Raw genomic sequence first — 18,920 nt, forward strand, 5'->3', positions numbered from 1 at the left:
AGTATTATTCTTCCCCTTTTATAGATGAAACTGAGGTTCAGTCCAGTTAACTCAACTGCTGAAGGTCATGCTGCTCAGCAAAATAAAGTTTTATAAACTCAGATAATTGAATTGAAAGCCTGTGTCCTTTTCACTTTACCATGCTACCTCCAAATTACAATTGAACTCTAGACACGAACTCTAAAAATGGGCCAAACTATAGTTTTAAATGAGTCTAAATTATGTCTGCTCTATTACCCTTTAAAGAGACTCTTCCAAACACATATCACAACTCCAGGGGACATGTAAACATCAAGGCGCCCAGGTGAGAAAACTCTCTCTCTGCCCTTCCTTGTCCATGGGATCTGCACAACCAGGTTACTCTGAGCGGGAATAGATCCAATCCTATGTAATCCATACAAGTGGAATTACTAACTCTAAACTTCCTAGGGCACTATTCTATTTTCAGCAGCACCTAAAGTTTATCCTCATAAAATATTGAAAAAGCAGAAAAACTGTATCTACACAAAAAGCTTCCAGCCATTACAAAAGCTACATAGGAATCTCAAACTGCAGAATGAATAATAAAATAGAAAGTAATATATTGGTTACCTATCCATGCCCATTTTCTAAGTAAGAAATACATAGTCTGGTCAAATACATTATCAGATGTACTAAGCTAGTGAACAGATATTATAAGTTTACTATTGTTACTGGGTACAATTCTTAATCATGTAATATTGTTCCTTTCTCTGATAATTGTCCCTCACACCATTCCTACTGTCATTATTCTAGTGTAAGTTTCGTATGTAGACTACCGAAACAGGTTCTTATAGCCTTCTCTGCACAAATCTTTCTCCTGGCAATTTTTTTCATGTTGTCCACTTTCTAGTTCATGAAAAAATTTCAGCATATATTTCCATTGTGTCTTTACCTCAACCCTGTGAGTTAGACATTACTACCCAAATTTTATGGATGAGAATGTTACTGAGAGATTTAATATTATTCTTAGCTTAAAAGGGACTGAGTTAGGATGGAGCCCAGGTTTTCCTATCCCGAAGTTAGCTCACTTTCTGTTATATCACCAAAACCTACCCAGTGACAGACTCCTCTTAATCTAGTGCTCTATTCATGGTTACACTATTGATCAAGGACTCTCTACATACCTGACCCAAATTCAAGAGGAGACTATAGATGGACTCTGGAGTCAGGCTATTTATGGATGAATCCTGGCTCCACCAGATGCTAGCTGTGTAAGACTTTGCTAGTGACATAACATCTTTGAACCTCAGTTTCTTTATCTCAACAATAAAGACAATCTTTCTAATCTGATCATTATGAGAAGAAAATTAATCAATATGCTAGTCTATCTTGTACAAAGCTACTAGAGCTAATCCCGTAAAGCACACCTATCAGTATTTTCCTACTCAATAACCTTCAATCACTCTCCATTGCCTACTAAAGAAAGCCCAAAGTTTTTAACTTAACACTCAAGGATCTCATGACCTGCCTTAACATATCATGTTAACACTACACCCCAGTACTCCTTATCACGTCTTCCATGCCACACGAATTAAACCACAAACTAGTCCTGGGACCCAAATTGTTTTTGCCCAAATCTATGACTTTGTTTGTGTGATTTCCTCTTCCTAGAGCATTATCTTCCTGCAATACCACAATACCATATATAGAAATTCTACCCATTTTTCAAAGCCCAAGTCAATTCCCACCTACTCAACAAAGACTTCCTTGATCTCCCAACTGAAATTAATTTCTTCTCTCCTCTGTTCTCAAAGCATGCTGTTTGTTCCTCTTTTAAGACAGACAACACTTTACTTTGTATTATGTTTTATGTGCTTGCCACTTTTCCCTATTAGAGGAGACTACGGCAAAGCAAAATTAAGGATTAGACTAAATTGTGTGAAGTTGTTGATATTTGACCAATTTTGACCTATAAAAATTACAATTTCAAATGATTTAATCTAATAAAATGGCTTTCTATGGTCATTACTAATCCATTTAATGTAAGAAATTCAACACCCGCTGTATTGTGTTTTAGAGTTATTCTAGAAGTCAATATTTCCATGCAGATCCTCAGAGGGAAGACAATTTTAGGCTTTTTTTTTTTTTTTGATGGGAAAAACATGGATTTTAAATCTTTTGTAGTTTTTTTTTTTTTTTTGACCAATATGGCCAAAGTACATATTTCAAACTTTCAGTCCTTAGAAATAATCTTATGTATATTTAACATAAAACTATCAGATTCTTATGCAGGCAGGCTTCCTTATTTTTTCTTATTTTCTTTTGTCTTTTAGTAAGAGTTGCCTGTGAGAAAGGTCAATTCGAGAACTGAAAAAAATACAAATATGGCTGATTCCCCATTGTTGCAGTTATTATTGTTAGTTTTACCAGGATACAAGAAAATCTTTTTTCCTTTAACATTTGTTTAGCAGATGTTTACAAGATTCCAACATCTTCATAACATAAAATTAGTCACTGAGGTTGTATCCCAGGAGATTTCTCCTTAGCAACTAAGTTGTAGTTTCTATTTTGTTGATGTAATATACAATAAAATATATGTCTATTCTGACTTGAGTTAATATAATATATTCTCAAAGAAGACGTACAGGAAGTAATTCCAGCTTGTGAAATGTGACCATTACAATCATCTTAGAAAATATCATTTCTAATTCATTTTTGATTTAAATGAAAATATTTAGTGTTGCAAAACTGTTGGGCTGATTTTAGAAGCGAGGATCAGCTAAGAAATTAATCGGTTCATAACTTACCTCTAGATTTAAAGTATTAGTGCACCTGAATGGTTTTGTCTTCTGAGAAGAAATGGAAAAAATTGTTTTAAAAATGCTATCCCAAAACACAAATACCAGTGGTATAACTCCTCAATATTTTGATGAAAATTTAATGTGGGTACCTGTACAATGGTGTGAGAAGGGTTCATGAATGTTGTTTCAGTTTGACAATAAATCAGTTGATTGATCTCACCTGCTCATGTATCTGGTTTGATCCACCATGGCACAGTTCATTTCCAATGTTTGAAGAAATTGAATCACTTCCCATGATGGTTTGGATTTGCTGGCTCGGATGGGATTGTTGACAGTGTGGAGAGTAGATGATTTGAGGCTCTTGGACAATGTGATGATGGCACTGAACCTGAGGATAGCATTCCTGAAGCAAATACACATGCCAATAACAGTCACTGAGAATAAAAATTACTAATAAAGAAAAAAATAACTGAAATCATTTTTAGAAATGTATGTGTTCTTCCACACAATAATTCAAACCCTAAGATTTAGTTTCAATTAATGATGTATTATGATTTCAAATTTTTCCATTGGGAAAATTTGCACTGAATTCTATTTTTATTTGATCAGGCAGCTGTGACCATACAAATACTTATCTAGATTGACCAGGGAATGCATGCTCTGATTAAATTAATATTCCAGTTATACTGAACACTAAAACTATAATGAATATGAATATTAATATTATTTAATCTTTCTTTGATGATTCAACAGGCACTTCAGTATCCAATTATATAATAATACTATAATACTGAAGATGTAGGTGAATGTAAAATTAGAAAATAATATAATGTAGTGATTTTTAATGTCAGGAAGCATATTAGAGTCGCAGTGGGGGAGCAAAGTCCTTATGCTTAAGAAAATCGGGCATGAATTTAAAGAAAAGATTTAAAGCCAATGATTAAAGCTTCAGATCCAGAAAACATGGATTCTAACTCTGACTATACCACTTGCTCTGTGATTTGGGGAAACTGTATATGCGACAGTTATGAGCTTCGGTTTCCTCATTTGTAAAAGTGGGGATTTGTAAGAGTCTCATTGCATTGCGAGGAATAAATGAACTAACGTCTGTAAATTGCCTAGTACAAAGTAGGTAATAAACATTTATTATTATTCTCATCATTACATCATCATCATCATCAAGCTTATCATCATCTACCCTACCAAATTTTCAGGTGGGGGGAAAAAAGCCTGAGGCTCAGAAAATTAAGATGGTTCTCATACTTACAATGACATGGCTAATTAATGGCAAAACTGAGACTGGAACTCATGATTTCCAGCTGATATTTCTTTCGGGCTATTAGGCTGAATTTGTACTTACCTCAAGATATTCTGGAATATGTTGTTTTTAAACTAAATCTTTGCTCTTTGCCTGTTTGTCATGGCTTTTTTTTTTTTTTTTTTTTCTAATAAGTATAGAGCACAGACTAAGAAAAGATATCTGGAGGTTTCAGGTATACCTGAATTTGCTATATTCTTTTGTTATTCTTCTACTTTGATAAGAGGCATCTGGAAGCCTATTTTCAAAGGAAAAAATACTCTATTTTGAATCAAATGCCACATTCCTGCACATAAAATTAACTTTGAAAGTATAGATTCAATGCTGTATTTTCTTTTGACTGTGGAAAGTTGATCTACATTAACATAGTAAAGCATTTCACTTTTTCAAATTTTTATATGAAATAATTTTCAAGCTACATTAAATGAAAAGAAACCCAAAGTGCAGAAGAATGAATATAGCATGTTCTCTCTGGTGTAACATTTTTAAAAATGTACATATATATATTTACAAACATGCACAACTGCTTTTATATGCATAGACCAAAAAACTTTTAGGAGTAGCTGCCTCTGAGAAGAGAAACTGGGGAAAACAAAGTCCAGATAGGCTTATTTTTCACTGTATAACTTTGTTTTTACTTTTTAAATATTCTTTTTATTCTCTTCGAACATTTCTACCATGTATACAAATTACCTTTTCATGTATCCAAAAAATATTTTGAAAGAAACAAAAAATATATAAAGAAGCACATTTTACAAATAGAAGTTGTCTTTGTAGACATATAGATAATAAAGGTCATAGAATCAATTCATGGAATCCTTTTCCCTAGACTCTTTTCAAACACGACTCACTTCACAAGTATGCTAGCACTAAGATCTTTACAGATTAGGAAACTAACTCTATGCTATCAGCAAATTTGTACAAATTTGGGGGGTGAATGTATTATCTGTTATTTTATGTTATGAAATATTTCCATATATTGTATTAGGAGAAAGTCACACTGACAGTCTTAGAAGACCACCATTCAGTGGGAAGCTTGTACACTATTGAAGTAGAATCTCTCCTGAAGGAAAAAGAAAATGTGCGTTCCTCAAAAAAAGTTAAGAAAATACCTGGAAAGGACGCATCCACAGAAGGCAATTAAGAAAACAAAACCCATTTCTCGATCATCTTCCTTTGCTAATATGTTAGTTGACTCTGGACTAGAACTCTGACATTTCCATCATCTGGGGTGCCTTGCAGTTTCCCTGATCCTATTTGGCTTCTGAACTCTGCATTGGTAGCACAGAAGTCTTAGCAGGTTTTCAGTTTGCAGTTTTCGATTCTTACACCTGACTACAAAAAGTTCTAAAGCAAGACGTTCATATATTAATCATACTTTTGGAGCATATCATAAACTGAATTTTCAAAGTACAAAAGATCAAACATTTCTGATTCATCATAGATTTTTTCTCTTTGATAGAAAAAAAAAGAATTATGCAGAATACAAATCATATGAATTCGGAATTATTTCAAAACTGGCACCACTTTACCACTCTTCCACTACAAAGATCTCTTTTTTCTTGGACTGGTCTCATCTCCTAAGAGCTAGTCCTATTGGATTTGGTCACATGTGACAGTAAGCAGGTTCCTTCAGACTCTGCTTTATACAGCTGTCCTAGCATATATCCATCACTGAGGAAACTCAACTAGGGCAAAACACTTTTAGTTTGTTCCATCTATGTGGTTGCTTTTATCTTGGGCAGCTTCCATGGCAGTTCCAAACTCCCAAATTGTTTAAGCCATTAATAAGAAAAAGTGGGCATAAACAAGTAAACATTCAAGTTAACAGTAAGCAGCATCAGTGTTCTCTTAAAGGAGCGCTCTTCTTCCAGCTACAGAGCAATAATAATGCACAGGATATTCAATCTTTTACGCTAGAGACCAAGAATTAGAAAAGCTGTTTATTTTCTTTGAAACAAGAAGCTGGAAGTAGCATGGAATGATGTGCCTCAAACATTCCTTACTATTTAAAATGTGTCAAACTTATTGTTTTAGCAGCTCAGTTGGATAAAGGACAGATGGTATAATTTGACAGCTTAAGGAAAATGTCCCTTGAAGAACAGAGAGTTGATTAAATGTTTCTACTTTGTATCATCATGACCAGAAATATTATGCTGCTCTTCTGGAAAATATGCCTTCAATGCAAACCATACCAAAACCTTCAGACTATATCTAGCTTTCCAAGCAAACCAAAATCTTAAAGATTTGGATGTTTATGATTCTGCGAGTTTACTCCATTTCATTATTACTTGGCTTCAAGTAAGCAATTTCATTTTTATGAGCACTTATAGGCAGTTGTTACCAGATTCAAGTGCTCATAAAAATAAAATGTGTTCTCATTCCAGGAAGGGTAAAAATAAATATCTAGTATATTTTAGTCAGTTTCATTTGTATCAGAGAAAAATGATTTTGTTATCAAAATTTGATATTATTTAACTGCCTGTTATGGGTTGAATTGTAACACCCCGCGCTGAAGATATGAAGTCATAATACCCAGTAACTCAGAATGTGACCTTATTTGGAAATAGGGTCTTTACAGAGGTAATCAAGTTAAAATGGAGTCATTAGGATAGGCTTTAATCTAATAACTGGTGTCCTTATGAAAATGGGAAATTTGAACACAGACAGACATGTACAGAGAGAAGACGATGTGAAGACATGCACGTGAAGACAGAGGATTGGAGTGATGCATCTATAAGCCAAGGAATGCCTGAGGCTACCAGAAGTTAGAAAACAGGCATGGGGGAATTCCTTCTCTGGCAGCTTCAGGGGGATCATGACCCTGACCACACAATGATTTCAGACTTCTGGCCACAGAACAGTGAGACAATACACTTCTGTTTTTTTAAATCACCCAGTTTGTGATACTTTGTTACAGCAGCCCTAAGAAACTAATACACTCTCCTAGTTCAAGAAAGTCCAAAAGACAAGTCCCAGGCTTTATCTGGGCTGGACATGCTTGTGCCTACTGAGCAGAGCCATGTGAAACGTTTTTGGTTACAGTAACAACTCTGCATGAAGGATTTGGGTCTCTAGAGGCCATGGGATTACCATGGTCCTGCTGCAGTTTTGTATCTTGTACTTGGTCTCTCATTAAGCTTACTGGAATTTTTTAAATGGGGCTTGAAACTTTAGTTTTCTAGATCTTTTACAGTACATGGTATTTTACATATCTGTTTACATATATTATTCATTTAAAATTCATTTATATTAAATGAATTAGTAAAAATTATGTTTTAAATTATGACTTTTGTGAGATCAGTTTAAAAAGAAACATACAAGGCAGTGGGATATCTACATTAAGTTCAGATTCTACCATTAATTTTATATGTGAATTCACATATCTTGACTTCAGTTTCTCTTTCAGTAAAATGGAAACAATAATACTTCACATGAAAAAACAAATTTGAAAGTATTAAGAATGGCATGAAGGGCTGTGGACATAATAACATATTATTATAACTCATGGTGTCTTGCCTGGCACTTGACAATTGAATGTCATTTTATCTTTATTAAAATATTCATAATTCAAAATTATATACTTATAAAACAAGTTTTAAAACACATATTACTTACCTGATCCATATTTAGCTTCTCCACTTTTCTAATTGTTTTTTCATAAATGACATTGTTTCCTGGGATGAAATGGCTTCCTCTTAGGAATGGAGACAGTGGTTCCTATAGAGACAGTAAAGACTATGTTTTGCTTTGAAAAGTATCTTTTCAGAGAAACCTTAAGCAACTATCCAGTCTCTAATAGCCTCTGAGGTAGTGGCAGACTTTAGGAGGAGAGTGGAATGATATTCCAATAAGGTTTTAACAGATGTAAGGAAATAGTAGTAAAGACAGTCCATTTTATCAAAGCAAACAATCCAGATTTCTCCTACTACTTTTTACCAGGTTTAACAAAGTCTTTTGGGGAGAGTAGAAGAAGGAGGAAAGATTTTTTTTTTTCTGTTCCTAAGTCAAAATATAATGAGTTCCATCAGAGGTAGACAAGCATGAGGTCAACCTCATTTAAACTGGGTTCACTGGCAGGTTTCTTTCTATGCAAAAGTGTTATCGGAGAAATGCGAAATAAACATAATTCAGCAATACAAAGATATAAAGTAGGCAGAGCTATACTAATTTATTTTTTCTGGAACTCAATTTGGGTGCCCTTGAAGTGTACAATTGTTACTTGTGATTATAATCAAGGCTAAGACTGTAAGTACAACATATGTTTTGAATATTGAGAACAGAGTAGAGGCTTTAAGAGCCACTGTATCTCTCTGTATAATCAACTAAATTGCTGCAGGATTAGCCAAGTGCTTAGAAGATGTCAGTCAGCCAATGAAATAAAGGCTGGTGATGTGTCCAAGATCTGAAAGAAACCAGGGAAGGACTAATAAGAATCAGACCAGACTATATCCTTTTCACTTCTTTTGGTTTGCATTTGAGTCTTTACTTGGGTAGGGAGAGCTGGGCTTGTTTGTTTGTTGTTTTGTTATCAAAAAAATAATTGTGTTCATCAGTTTTGTAATATAAGGGAATAGTACAGAAGGAGGGATGGCCAATCCTGTTACCAGTTAATGTATTTAGGACCATTTCAAAATCAACAAAATGTACTAGCATTTTTATAGTCTGTTATTGTACATACTCTTAGAACAACTGGACTAAAACACTGGTTGTTGAGAAGTCAAGACATTCTTGAACCAAAAGCTAAATACCTCTTATATTCAAGTTTGAATAAAAGGTGTTTTAAGTAAATATTCCTTGGATACTTTGGCAAAACAAATGTGCAAGTGACTAAATTTGACTAGTTGATGAATTATTAAGTCTAAAGATGGATATATTTAGAAAGATTCCCCTAGAAGCTATTTGGTGCTTGTTTGTTTTTATAAAAGGGCGTCTTTGGTATTCATTTGCCATTATGTAGCACATGTTTGAGTACTTGCTATACACAATGTACTTTGCTCAGTGCTATAAAGCATGCAAACATGAATCAGACTTATTACCAGGAGCATTTAGTATTGATCAGGGTTCATCAAACTGTGGCAGACACCTTGTTATTGTACTGTCTTCAAGCTAATATTTAGATTTTTAAAGTACTATAAAAAAAAAAGAAAAGAAAAAGAAAGAAGAAGACTGATACCCTATATAGCCAGCAAATCCTAAAATATAAAATATTTACTCTCTGGCCCTTTACAGAAAAATTTTGCCAGTCCCTAGTCTAGATAATATATGAACACAAACATCTGAAATACAAGGTTGCAAGTGACAAATGTCCATAGAAGTACAGAGAAAGAACATATGGGACAGAGATCAGAAGAAGAAAAGTTGAATTTCATCTGGCAGTGCTCGGGTAAGATACTTGGATCAGGAGGCATTTGAAAGAAGCTTAAGGTAGTCTCTGGATATGAGGAAATAGAAGAAAATGGTATTCTAAGTAATGGAAACAAAATAATTCAAGTCAACAAGTTTGGAGAAGTGTAAGTTGTGCATATGGGACATACTTGGTAGATAGAGCTTGATTCCAAAGCAATGAAAAGTCTTTAAGTGCTTTTAAACAGGGGTGTGAGATGAATGGAATTCTACTTCAGGAAGATTAATTAGAGAATAAAAAGAGTAAAGGTGAGGAGACCAGTTAGGACATAACCCTAATAATCAAGGACAGTACTTTACAAAGATGACTCTGAGATTCTGAACTTGAGAAGTCTACTACATGGCCAATGGTACCAAAAACAAAAACACTGAGATACATTGAGTTTTACATGCTCCTCATTAGAATCTAGATCTGATTCGTATTTTTATTCCTCATAATAAAACTTAGCAAAGTATATAGTGCACATTAATTCCTTTAACATATATCAGATGACTTCAAAGAACTGCCAAAGATGCCCTTTTACAAAAAAATGTACAGGTGGGCACTCAAGTATAGATGCCCAGCATACAGTTGAAAACACAAGTCTGGAACTATGTGGGTGGGGGGGTTCAAGACTGCAGACATAGATTTCAGAACCACCTTCTTAGAAGTGCTAGTTAAAATTATGCAACTGCTGAAAAGGCAAGTGAAGACCAATGACAGAACTAGACATGTCTTAAGAGGTCTGAGAATCAGAAGAGAAAAATATCATAGAAGTCAAGAGGAGGGAAATTTTCAGGAAGCAATAGGAGGTCGAAAGTATAAATGCTTCAGAGATGTCATTAGGTGAGTATTACAAAGTGGATTGGATTTGGACTACTACAAATCTACTGGGTTTGGCTTCTAAAATCAGTGGAAGCAGATATAATGGGGAAATATGTGTCGATTCTAAAACCGTATTTTAGTTCTTCCTCCATCACTATGGAAACTTAGGAAGTCATAAACCTTCCCTGCTGCTCAGTTTCCTTATTATAGGGATAGTAATGCAGGGTATTTTGTATCAAGTAAAATAATGTATTTTAAAGTAACCTTAATATGTAATTTTAAAGTACAAATGGCACTGGTTTTTAATAACATAGTAATACAATATTTAAAATCCATACTGTATTTAAAATAATTTTTGAGAATCTCATTAGATCTTTTCTGGGATATCAAGTTTAAGAATATATAAAAGTACGCTTATTGAGAGCAGGGCCTTTATCCATCTTGAATACCCCATAGAGAATGAAAGAACAGATGATTTAGTGAGAAGGGGTGATATGAATGTTTATCTTAGGGATATAAACACCTTCCAAGATAGGGAAAACAAATTTAGCAAAAGCATGAAATTTTCTTCTCTAAGAACTAAAGTTCACTATAAATGCTGAACCATTATTTTTTTTAAAGATGAAATGTGGTTTAGGCACTAACAATGTTGATTCTCTCGAGAATACATGTTGGTCTTATTATTTGAAATGACTTACTGAAAAAAAAAAACACCTCCAAATTTAGGGGACTATTATTTTCCCCAAATCTATAAGAAAGTAAAACCAAATATTAATATGAATAAATCACTGTGAGTGAAACAAGCCAGCAAAATAAATTTAATCAGAGTTTTTAGATTTCTCAACAAATGAGCTGATAAGGCAGTTTAACTATTTTGGCAGGGTTTTTTGTTTTTTTTTTTTTTCAATCTGTATATTTGAATTGGTGCTGGATCCACCCTAAAAATTAACAGGTGTTTTCAAAATGGCTGCCCTTATAATTTAATTGTTACTTTTAGAACCTCTAACAGTAGTTCTCACATCTAACAAAGTATGTAATCCCCAACATCTGCTGTACTGTTCCCAGGCCACAAAGCCTTGCTGGAGAAAATTTTTTTAAAAAAAGCTGATTTAGCTCATTACAAGTTCAAGCTATCCAACTTCAAGTAAGTACTCCAACCTTTGTGATCATACTTGCTTTCATCAAATTCTCTAGAACTATGGTTACAAATCTTTTCATTTTCCTCAAACCCCTGTGCTCATGCTCCCTCACTCTCCTTCGACTTATGGAGAAAACCAAGATAACCTAACCAATGGGATCTTTACATTTTCCTCCACGCCATAAAAATCTCTTCTCTCACAAAAAACTCCTTCCAGCTCATTAAGGAGAAAGATGTACTCTTCTTTTTTTCCTGAAGTCATTTCTGTATCTGTACCTGTAATCCTATCCCCTCTTTTCTTTTCCAGAGTCTTATCCCATGTGTCTCCTTTCTCTGTTGCATCTTTAGCTTTCCCTATTATTCGTTCTTTCCCTTTATCTGCAACTCTCCTAAGTCTCCAAGATTCTGTTTTCTTCTTTACTTACCATCCCATTTCTCCTTCCTTTGACCAATATCTTTTTCAAAAGAGTTATCCTCACTTATTTCCTCCACTTCCTTTTAATCTACTCACCCATTAACTTTTTGCACCTGAATTTTGCCTCCACAAGGATTCGGAAACTGCTCTCTCAAATATCACCTTCTTAATTGTCAAACCCTATGCTCAAACCTCATCCTCCAAGGCCTTTTGGTCATTTGAGATGATTGACCTCTCCTTTCTCTATTTGCTTCTGTTACTCTGTGCCCAAATTCCTCTCTGACAACTTCTCTGCCTGTGAAAGTAACTCCTTTCTTCTGTTCCCTCAGAGTAGGGATTTCTCAAGGTTCTGACCTTTCCATTACTCCTCAGTGATCTCACTTGTTTTCACAGCTTCGATGATAACTTTAAGGGGAGTAATTCCCATGTCTCCATCTTAAATGTGACCTTTCTCCAAGTCATTTCTAACTGCCTGTTGGGCATCTTCTTTTCCATGTACCTCAAATGCTACTGGTTCTGACAGACCTCACAATCTTCCTCTTTTCCAAACCAGCTTATCCTCCCCCTCACTTCCTTTCTTTTTTTAAGACTAACCAGGAAGTGACTAGTGAGAAGGGGGAGAAAAGTAGAAGGAGTTCGATCTGTAACTGTCTGTGAACAATCAGTTGAGATAACTCACTACTTTTGGACCAGCCCCCTCACTTCTTAATCCTTTTAATTGTGCCACCACAATCCCAGTGTCTTAAGCTGGAAAGTTTAGGAACATATTTAACTTTTCTTCTTTTAAACTCCATATCAAATAATCTATCAAATCTTGTTAAAGATACCTCCCCCCCAGAAGAGCTGTCAGAAAAGACAGAGAGTGATGAATTTCAGTCAGAAGACCTGAGCAAGTCACACTTACTTAAACTTTAGTTTCCTTATTAGTAAAAAGATGCTAACAACAATGTTAAAAATACCACAATAAATCCTTCCCTGATTCCTCCACAATGTGTTATGTCCAACCTCTGAACTCCAATAAGACTTTATCTGTATTTCTCTCAGGGCACCTATCACACATTCTACCATGTATTTTACATAGCTATTTGTTGACATGTCTTATTTCCTTTTCTGAAAGGAGCTATATGCTCCTTTGGTTTGGGAAATATGTTTTATCTCCTTGTTTCTATTTGAAGGCTATACAGTGTCCTCCCAATAGCAGGAGCTCCACAACTGGAAAATTAATTAAACTGATTAATATCAATTGGATTCTATCCACTGATAGAACAAAAGTATTTCTTTTATTTCTGGATCAAGTTATAAACCAGAATGCAGAAATCTTTGGACTAAAATGACGACAAATGGAGAATAAGAAAGATCAGGAACAACCAAAAATAAAAACGGCCAAACAGACAGAGAAGGAAATCATAATGACAGAAGTGGATTGAGATCAGTTTAATTACAGGGAGGAGAAATAAATATTAGACAAGCTGGGAGGTGAAAGAGGATAAAGTTGCCATTTAGGAGACTCAGCTTATTATAAATATTGTAATTAAACTAGAATCTTTTCCTAGGGAGATTTAAAAGAGCAAACAAAAAAGGAATATACTTAGACAAATAAAATGGGGAAAATATTAGACAGGATTTTCAAGCTGCTTTGCCAAACCAGTCAGATTATTTTTGTTTACAAAGCATAGGGCCTGAAATTTGTTTTATTCCCCAGTAATGGAAAGAGTTAAAAGCTCTAAAATCGCCATTTTTCTTTAACCCTCTGCTGGGTTTTCTTCCTGAGAAACTACTTGCTTGTTTGTAAGCTGAACACAGCCATAACAATGAGCTCTTAGAAGGCTAATATGTTACGTACTTCTAATTTTTCCGCCTTTGTAACTACATGATGGGTTAGGGAGTGCATAGGTGAGTGTCTGCATCCTAATTCACTTTCCTATCACAATTGTCCTTAATTTGCAAATATTTCTCTTCCAGCTGTGCATTGTTCAATTTCAGTTCCAAATCGGTCACTTTGTAACTGAATGGTTTTGTGCCAGTTATGAATTTAAGTTTCAAGAAAGTTTGGACCTTGTTTTTGTTCACTGCACTATCCCCAGCTCTTAGGGAAATTTCTGGAACATGATAAGCAATCGATAATTATTCATTGAGTAAATGATTGAATTGCTCTGTGCTTCTGATTTTGCACCTTTTTAAGATTAAATGGGATAAAATATGTAAATTTCCTAGCATGGAGAATATAACAAATAAATATTAATTCTTCCTTTCCCCCTCTAACTAAAGAATAAGGATTCATCCAAGGCCACATGAGTATTGTTGAAAAAGTGGATTGGAATCCAAATGACTGGATACTTCAAATCTCTCTGGATATATCCTAAACAAGCACAGCAATTCTCACATTATGGGGAAAAAAGTGCTATTTAGACCTAACTCTTTGAAAGCCAGAGATATCAAGTGTAAAATGCATCCAAGCATGCATATTTTCCAGTTTATGTGTGAGAGAAATTTTTAAAAAAAGAGAGAGAGAGGCAGGAAGAAGGGGAAAGTGTAGAGTGGCCAAGTGAAAAAAGAGAAAGAGATACACTCTCCTCTCCCAGGCCCTCCTCATCTTCCCCGCAACCCCCTCCCACTTTTCAGATTTATTGTTTAAACATTCTATTCTGCAAAAGAAGGAGCAGGCAGCTCCTTTAGCTGTAATCATTCTCTTTCAATATTTACATGAATATATGAGAACTCAAGCAAATGTCCAAAGCAATCACTCTAACTCAGAACCTGTGTGCACATAGGTTCACACAGACACGCATGTACAACTAGTAGCCACCCTATGCTAAGGAGACATGAAAACGTGATTTAGATACTAGTGAGAGACTAGTACATCCTTCCCACCCTAGAATAGTAGCAAGGGGTACCCTGATTTAAAACTTTGCTTTCCACAGCTGAAGCAAATAATTTATTTTATCTTGTATGTGAGGGGAAGATAGTTTCCCGTAATAGTGGAGTAAAAAAATAAAGAGCAAAGCAAAGACTTGCTGTATTCCTGTCTGTATCACATTGTTTCCAGTTATGAAACTGATGACCTTATAACCTTATAAACCTCCTGTTGCAGCTAAGGAAGGTGTGTGTGTGTGTGTATACATGTCTCAAGGAAGACTTATTACTACAGAAAAAAAAAAACAGTTTTCTTAACTTTCTCTTCAAAATGGAACAGAGAATATCCTAGTTTGTGAAACATAACTTTATGTATCTTAGTAAGAAATATAATAATGTAATTTTCTAAACAGTTCATTGCTAGGCACAAAAGTCCACACACCATAGGCAACAAAGACATGGGAACACTTTTAAACTTTGGACTTTCTCTTCTTCCTACCCCATATCTCAATGGCAAATCTAAATAGACTGAAGACTCCAACCCCTGATGTAACAGTGGATAGAGTTTTTATGTGAAACCTGTGAAAGAACTTTGTCCCTCTTTTCTTTGGTTCAAAGTGCATAAAAATCCTTTGTAAAACAAGGGTGAGGCTATTTTAGTAGAAAGCGTTTACAACCCAAGAATTCCCAAGCTGCTTGGAAATGTTGCATCTCTGAGTCAGAATGTATGGGTGCATGGTTGTCTGGAATTAAAGATGGCATTTTTTTATACTAATGATTATACATTCACTTTATAACTGTGAGAAAGTCTAACAATCTGATTTTAAGGATCTGGTAACTAACTCACCCTTCTTGTTTAAGCTATCAAGTTCTAAGAGATTATATCTTGGGACAAGAGTTTGCATCTTACCTGCTCAGGGTTTTGTACTATATATCTCCTAATAGTGGTCTGTGGATATGTAGTGACTTTCACCGTTGGTGAATGGAGTTCCTGTGAAGAAAAGATAAAAGCTGCATATAATCATAGTTATTTAGTGATCTCGGAATCATCAATAATAATAGGGAACAATTTTCAGAGTGAAACTTTTAGAGTCATTTGCATGAAAGGTGACATATGATGTTATGATTTGATTTCAGTCTCAGAAACATAAGAAAGCATGTGTTGTGTGCTTAACACTGTGCTAGGTACTTGTATTATACTCATTTCATAGCATTTCATCACATTTCCTAAACTGTATTTTATGAGAATTTCAAAATATTTGTTTCACTGTGAATGTCACCACATGATTAGAATAAAATATAGTTTAATATTTATTAAATGTTTGGTTTAGAAAGGACGTCCTACATTTAAAAAAATGGAAGGAGACACAACAAGAAGAATGTGTGTGTGTGCGCTTAAACATTTAAATCTTCAGTGTGTTAGAAGGAGAGGGATATAAATAACATTAAAAGGAAGACAAAACACTAGAACAAACTCATTTGTAAACTTTTGATGGAAAAAGAGTCAATATCATTAATACATAGGAAAAAAGATCCTCACAGTAACAGAAAAATGACATGAACAATTTATAAAAGAAGAAAAGTAAATGGTTAATAAACTTAACAAAAGTATTCAACCAAACTAGAAATCAAAAATGTTTGTTGAATAAATGCATGACTCTAATTGACCTGGCTCTAGTCTAAGCCAAATTGGGAAGTGGTAAGGAAAATTTTATCAATAATCTTCTTATTTGTTCTGCATAATATCACATTTTCCTTACTGAAAGTGTAGAGACCAGTTTTTGTCCATTTATCTCCTCACTGTCTGAGTTCACAGACTGACACCTCATCTGGGTGAAACCGTTTCCTTAAAATACCATCTCTCTCCCTCCTATCCTCTAAATCCCACACCGCCTACACTCCCCTGCCATGTAATCACAAACTTAGAGTATTTATGTTTTGTTTCCCTAGAATTTACTTTTTGATATATAGCAACTAGATAGTTAATTAAAATAGGTAATTAATGTTTGTTAATATGGTATTTAATTACTATTACAGATGTCTTTCAAACATACAATGCCTACATTCAAGAATGATCCTAAAAGTGGGTTTATTAGGCCATAAAGGCTAAGGAGATAGACCCTTGTGTGTCTTTCAAATCATACACCTATTTCATTCGTTTTTATAGCTGAGTAGTATTCCATTATAACAACAAAATAAAATTTAGGAAAAAAACAAAACAAAAAACAAATCATACACCTATGAGAAGGGCTAGATCTGACCCTATATCAGAATGTAAACTTACAGTGCTATTGCTCACAAAGTCATATCCTCAATCAATCCAAGATCTAGGCACTTTATTTGGGCTGTAATCAAGGAGCCTTAAAATATCCATAATTCACTAGAATATCCTTGGCTAAAATTAAATTGCACTGAAACTAAAACAATCAGATTGAGTAGGCAATGAAACTGAAAAATCTGATTCATAGTGTTTGTTTCACATCCCTTTAATGGGTTGAGCTGATTCCTATATGTGAAAATCCCCTTTCTTGTTTTATGGTCCTGAAATTTTGTGAATGTGTAAAGTCTTATGAGGTCCTAAAGATTGCTTGCACATATGAACAAAACTTAAATAAAAGGAAGAGAAATGGATCTAGTCTAATCTACAACTTCTTTTTACCTGCTCAGTATTTTGGGTTATATGTAGAGTGCTTGGGACACAAGTAGATATTTTCAGAGTTGGTGAATGGAGTTCCTGTTAAGAGAAACAAAAGAGGGTGCAGAAATTGTTACTGAGCAGTGTCATTTGAAAGTCTTAAGTTTTTGAGGGATTATTTCCTTTATTTTTACAATAACCCAACTGGTCAGAAATAAGAGCATTACTTAGTGCTTTCTTAGATGTCCATCTTTCCAAAGAGCTGAATTACTTTGTCAGCTTTCCAAGAAGCCTGATGATAAAATAGTTTCTAGAGTGTTTTCATAGCAATAAATTCTCCTTGTACTGTTAGTTTGCATTTTTCCCCCTTCTTTGAGAACTCTGCCAATATACACCCCAATGTTATTATATGTCTGCAAGTAACAAGATGCAAAATTTTGACAAACAAAAACATTAAATGTAAAAATTCTCAAACCTATATAGGAAACTTCTTGTGAGAACTTGACTAAGATTATTGCCCTTAGATTACTTCAAGCTGACTCTTAATTATGTTTATCTGATCTGCTTCTTGTTTGATTTCAAAGAGTAGACTCTGCTGTTTAAAAAAAAAATCCATAAAAGTGAAAGAATGTGATTTTTAATAGCGATTACATAAAACAATCACTTTATCCATTATGCTGGCATTGTTTACATCTTTTCCCAAATCAGCACAACTCCAGAACTCATGCTTTTAATCACTATACTTTGCAACATCTATAGCTTGCCTCATTATATTTTCTGTTTTTTCAGGTTGGGGAACCTAATTATATGGTTAGGTTCAACTAGTCCTTATAACAGGAGGCTAAATATTGGTCTTTTTTTTATTATTTACTGTCAAAACAACTTTTGGATGCCTGAAAACGGGGAGACCTACCCAAAAATGACTGTGTGAGAGGGCAGCCCCGATTAAATAATTTAAGCTTCCATAAATTCAGTAGGAGTTGTTTATAGAATGCATGATATATGTACAGGGTGTAAAACTCAATAAAACATCGAATTTTTATTTAATACTTGCATCATCTAAGCCCTTCAATTTTGCAGGGAGACTGTACTTTTTCTGATAAAATACTCAGCATATTACCTAGTCATTTATTCCTTTGGCTCAGAACTGCTAAATACATGAACATCACCTTGTTGGCAATTTTCTTTAGGTAAAGTTCTGGTGAAAAAGAATTTTGTTTACAATTAAGTGAGCTCAGACTAGGCATAAAATCCGGGCCTGTTTTTCCTGTGCTGCTTCAAGTAATAATTTTCAACTTTGGGAAATTTGTAACAGGTCGCTTCCTCCTCCTCCTCCTTTACTTTTTATGAAGTACATATGGCATTACCAATTTAAGATCAGAGTAAATTAAAATCAGTCTGCTTTTTGGGATAATTTCACCACATCACTTGAGATAATTGTCCATATTTTAGTATACCCTAAATCAGAGCTGGGAAACTCTGGTTTCCCTAAGGAATTCACTGTTCACAAAAACGTATCTTATTTCCAACTGTTAAAATAGCTATGTTTTTCAGAGTTAAATCAAAAGAAGTGCAAATGGCTCAAATT

General features: G+C 34.4%; 1 protein-coding gene across 2 annotated transcripts in view; it reads right to left on the minus strand.

Moving 5' to 3' along the window:
* POF1B (POF1B actin binding protein) overlaps positions 1-18,920 on the minus strand; it is a 69,121-nt gene that overhangs the window by 38,624 nt on the left and 11,577 nt on the right. For both annotated transcript variants that reach the window (XM_063084027.1, XM_063084026.1), the window contains exons 2-5: positions 17,357-17,431; positions 15,608-15,688; positions 7,699-7,800; positions 2,983-3,165 (exon numbers count right to left, since the gene is read on the minus strand). In XM_063084027.1, coding sequence (XP_062940097.1) covers positions 2,983-3,165; positions 7,699-7,800; positions 15,608-15,688; positions 17,357-17,431 — 441 coding nt within the window. The remainder of the gene's footprint in view (positions 1-2,982; positions 3,166-7,698; positions 7,801-15,607; positions 15,689-17,356; positions 17,432-18,920) is intronic.

Source organism: Cynocephalus volans, chromosome X, assembly GCF_027409185.1.
Source record: "Cynocephalus volans isolate mCynVol1 chromosome X, mCynVol1.pri, whole genome shotgun sequence".
In the NCBI taxonomy this organism is placed as follows: Eukaryota; Metazoa; Chordata; class Mammalia; order Dermoptera; family Cynocephalidae; genus Cynocephalus; species Cynocephalus volans.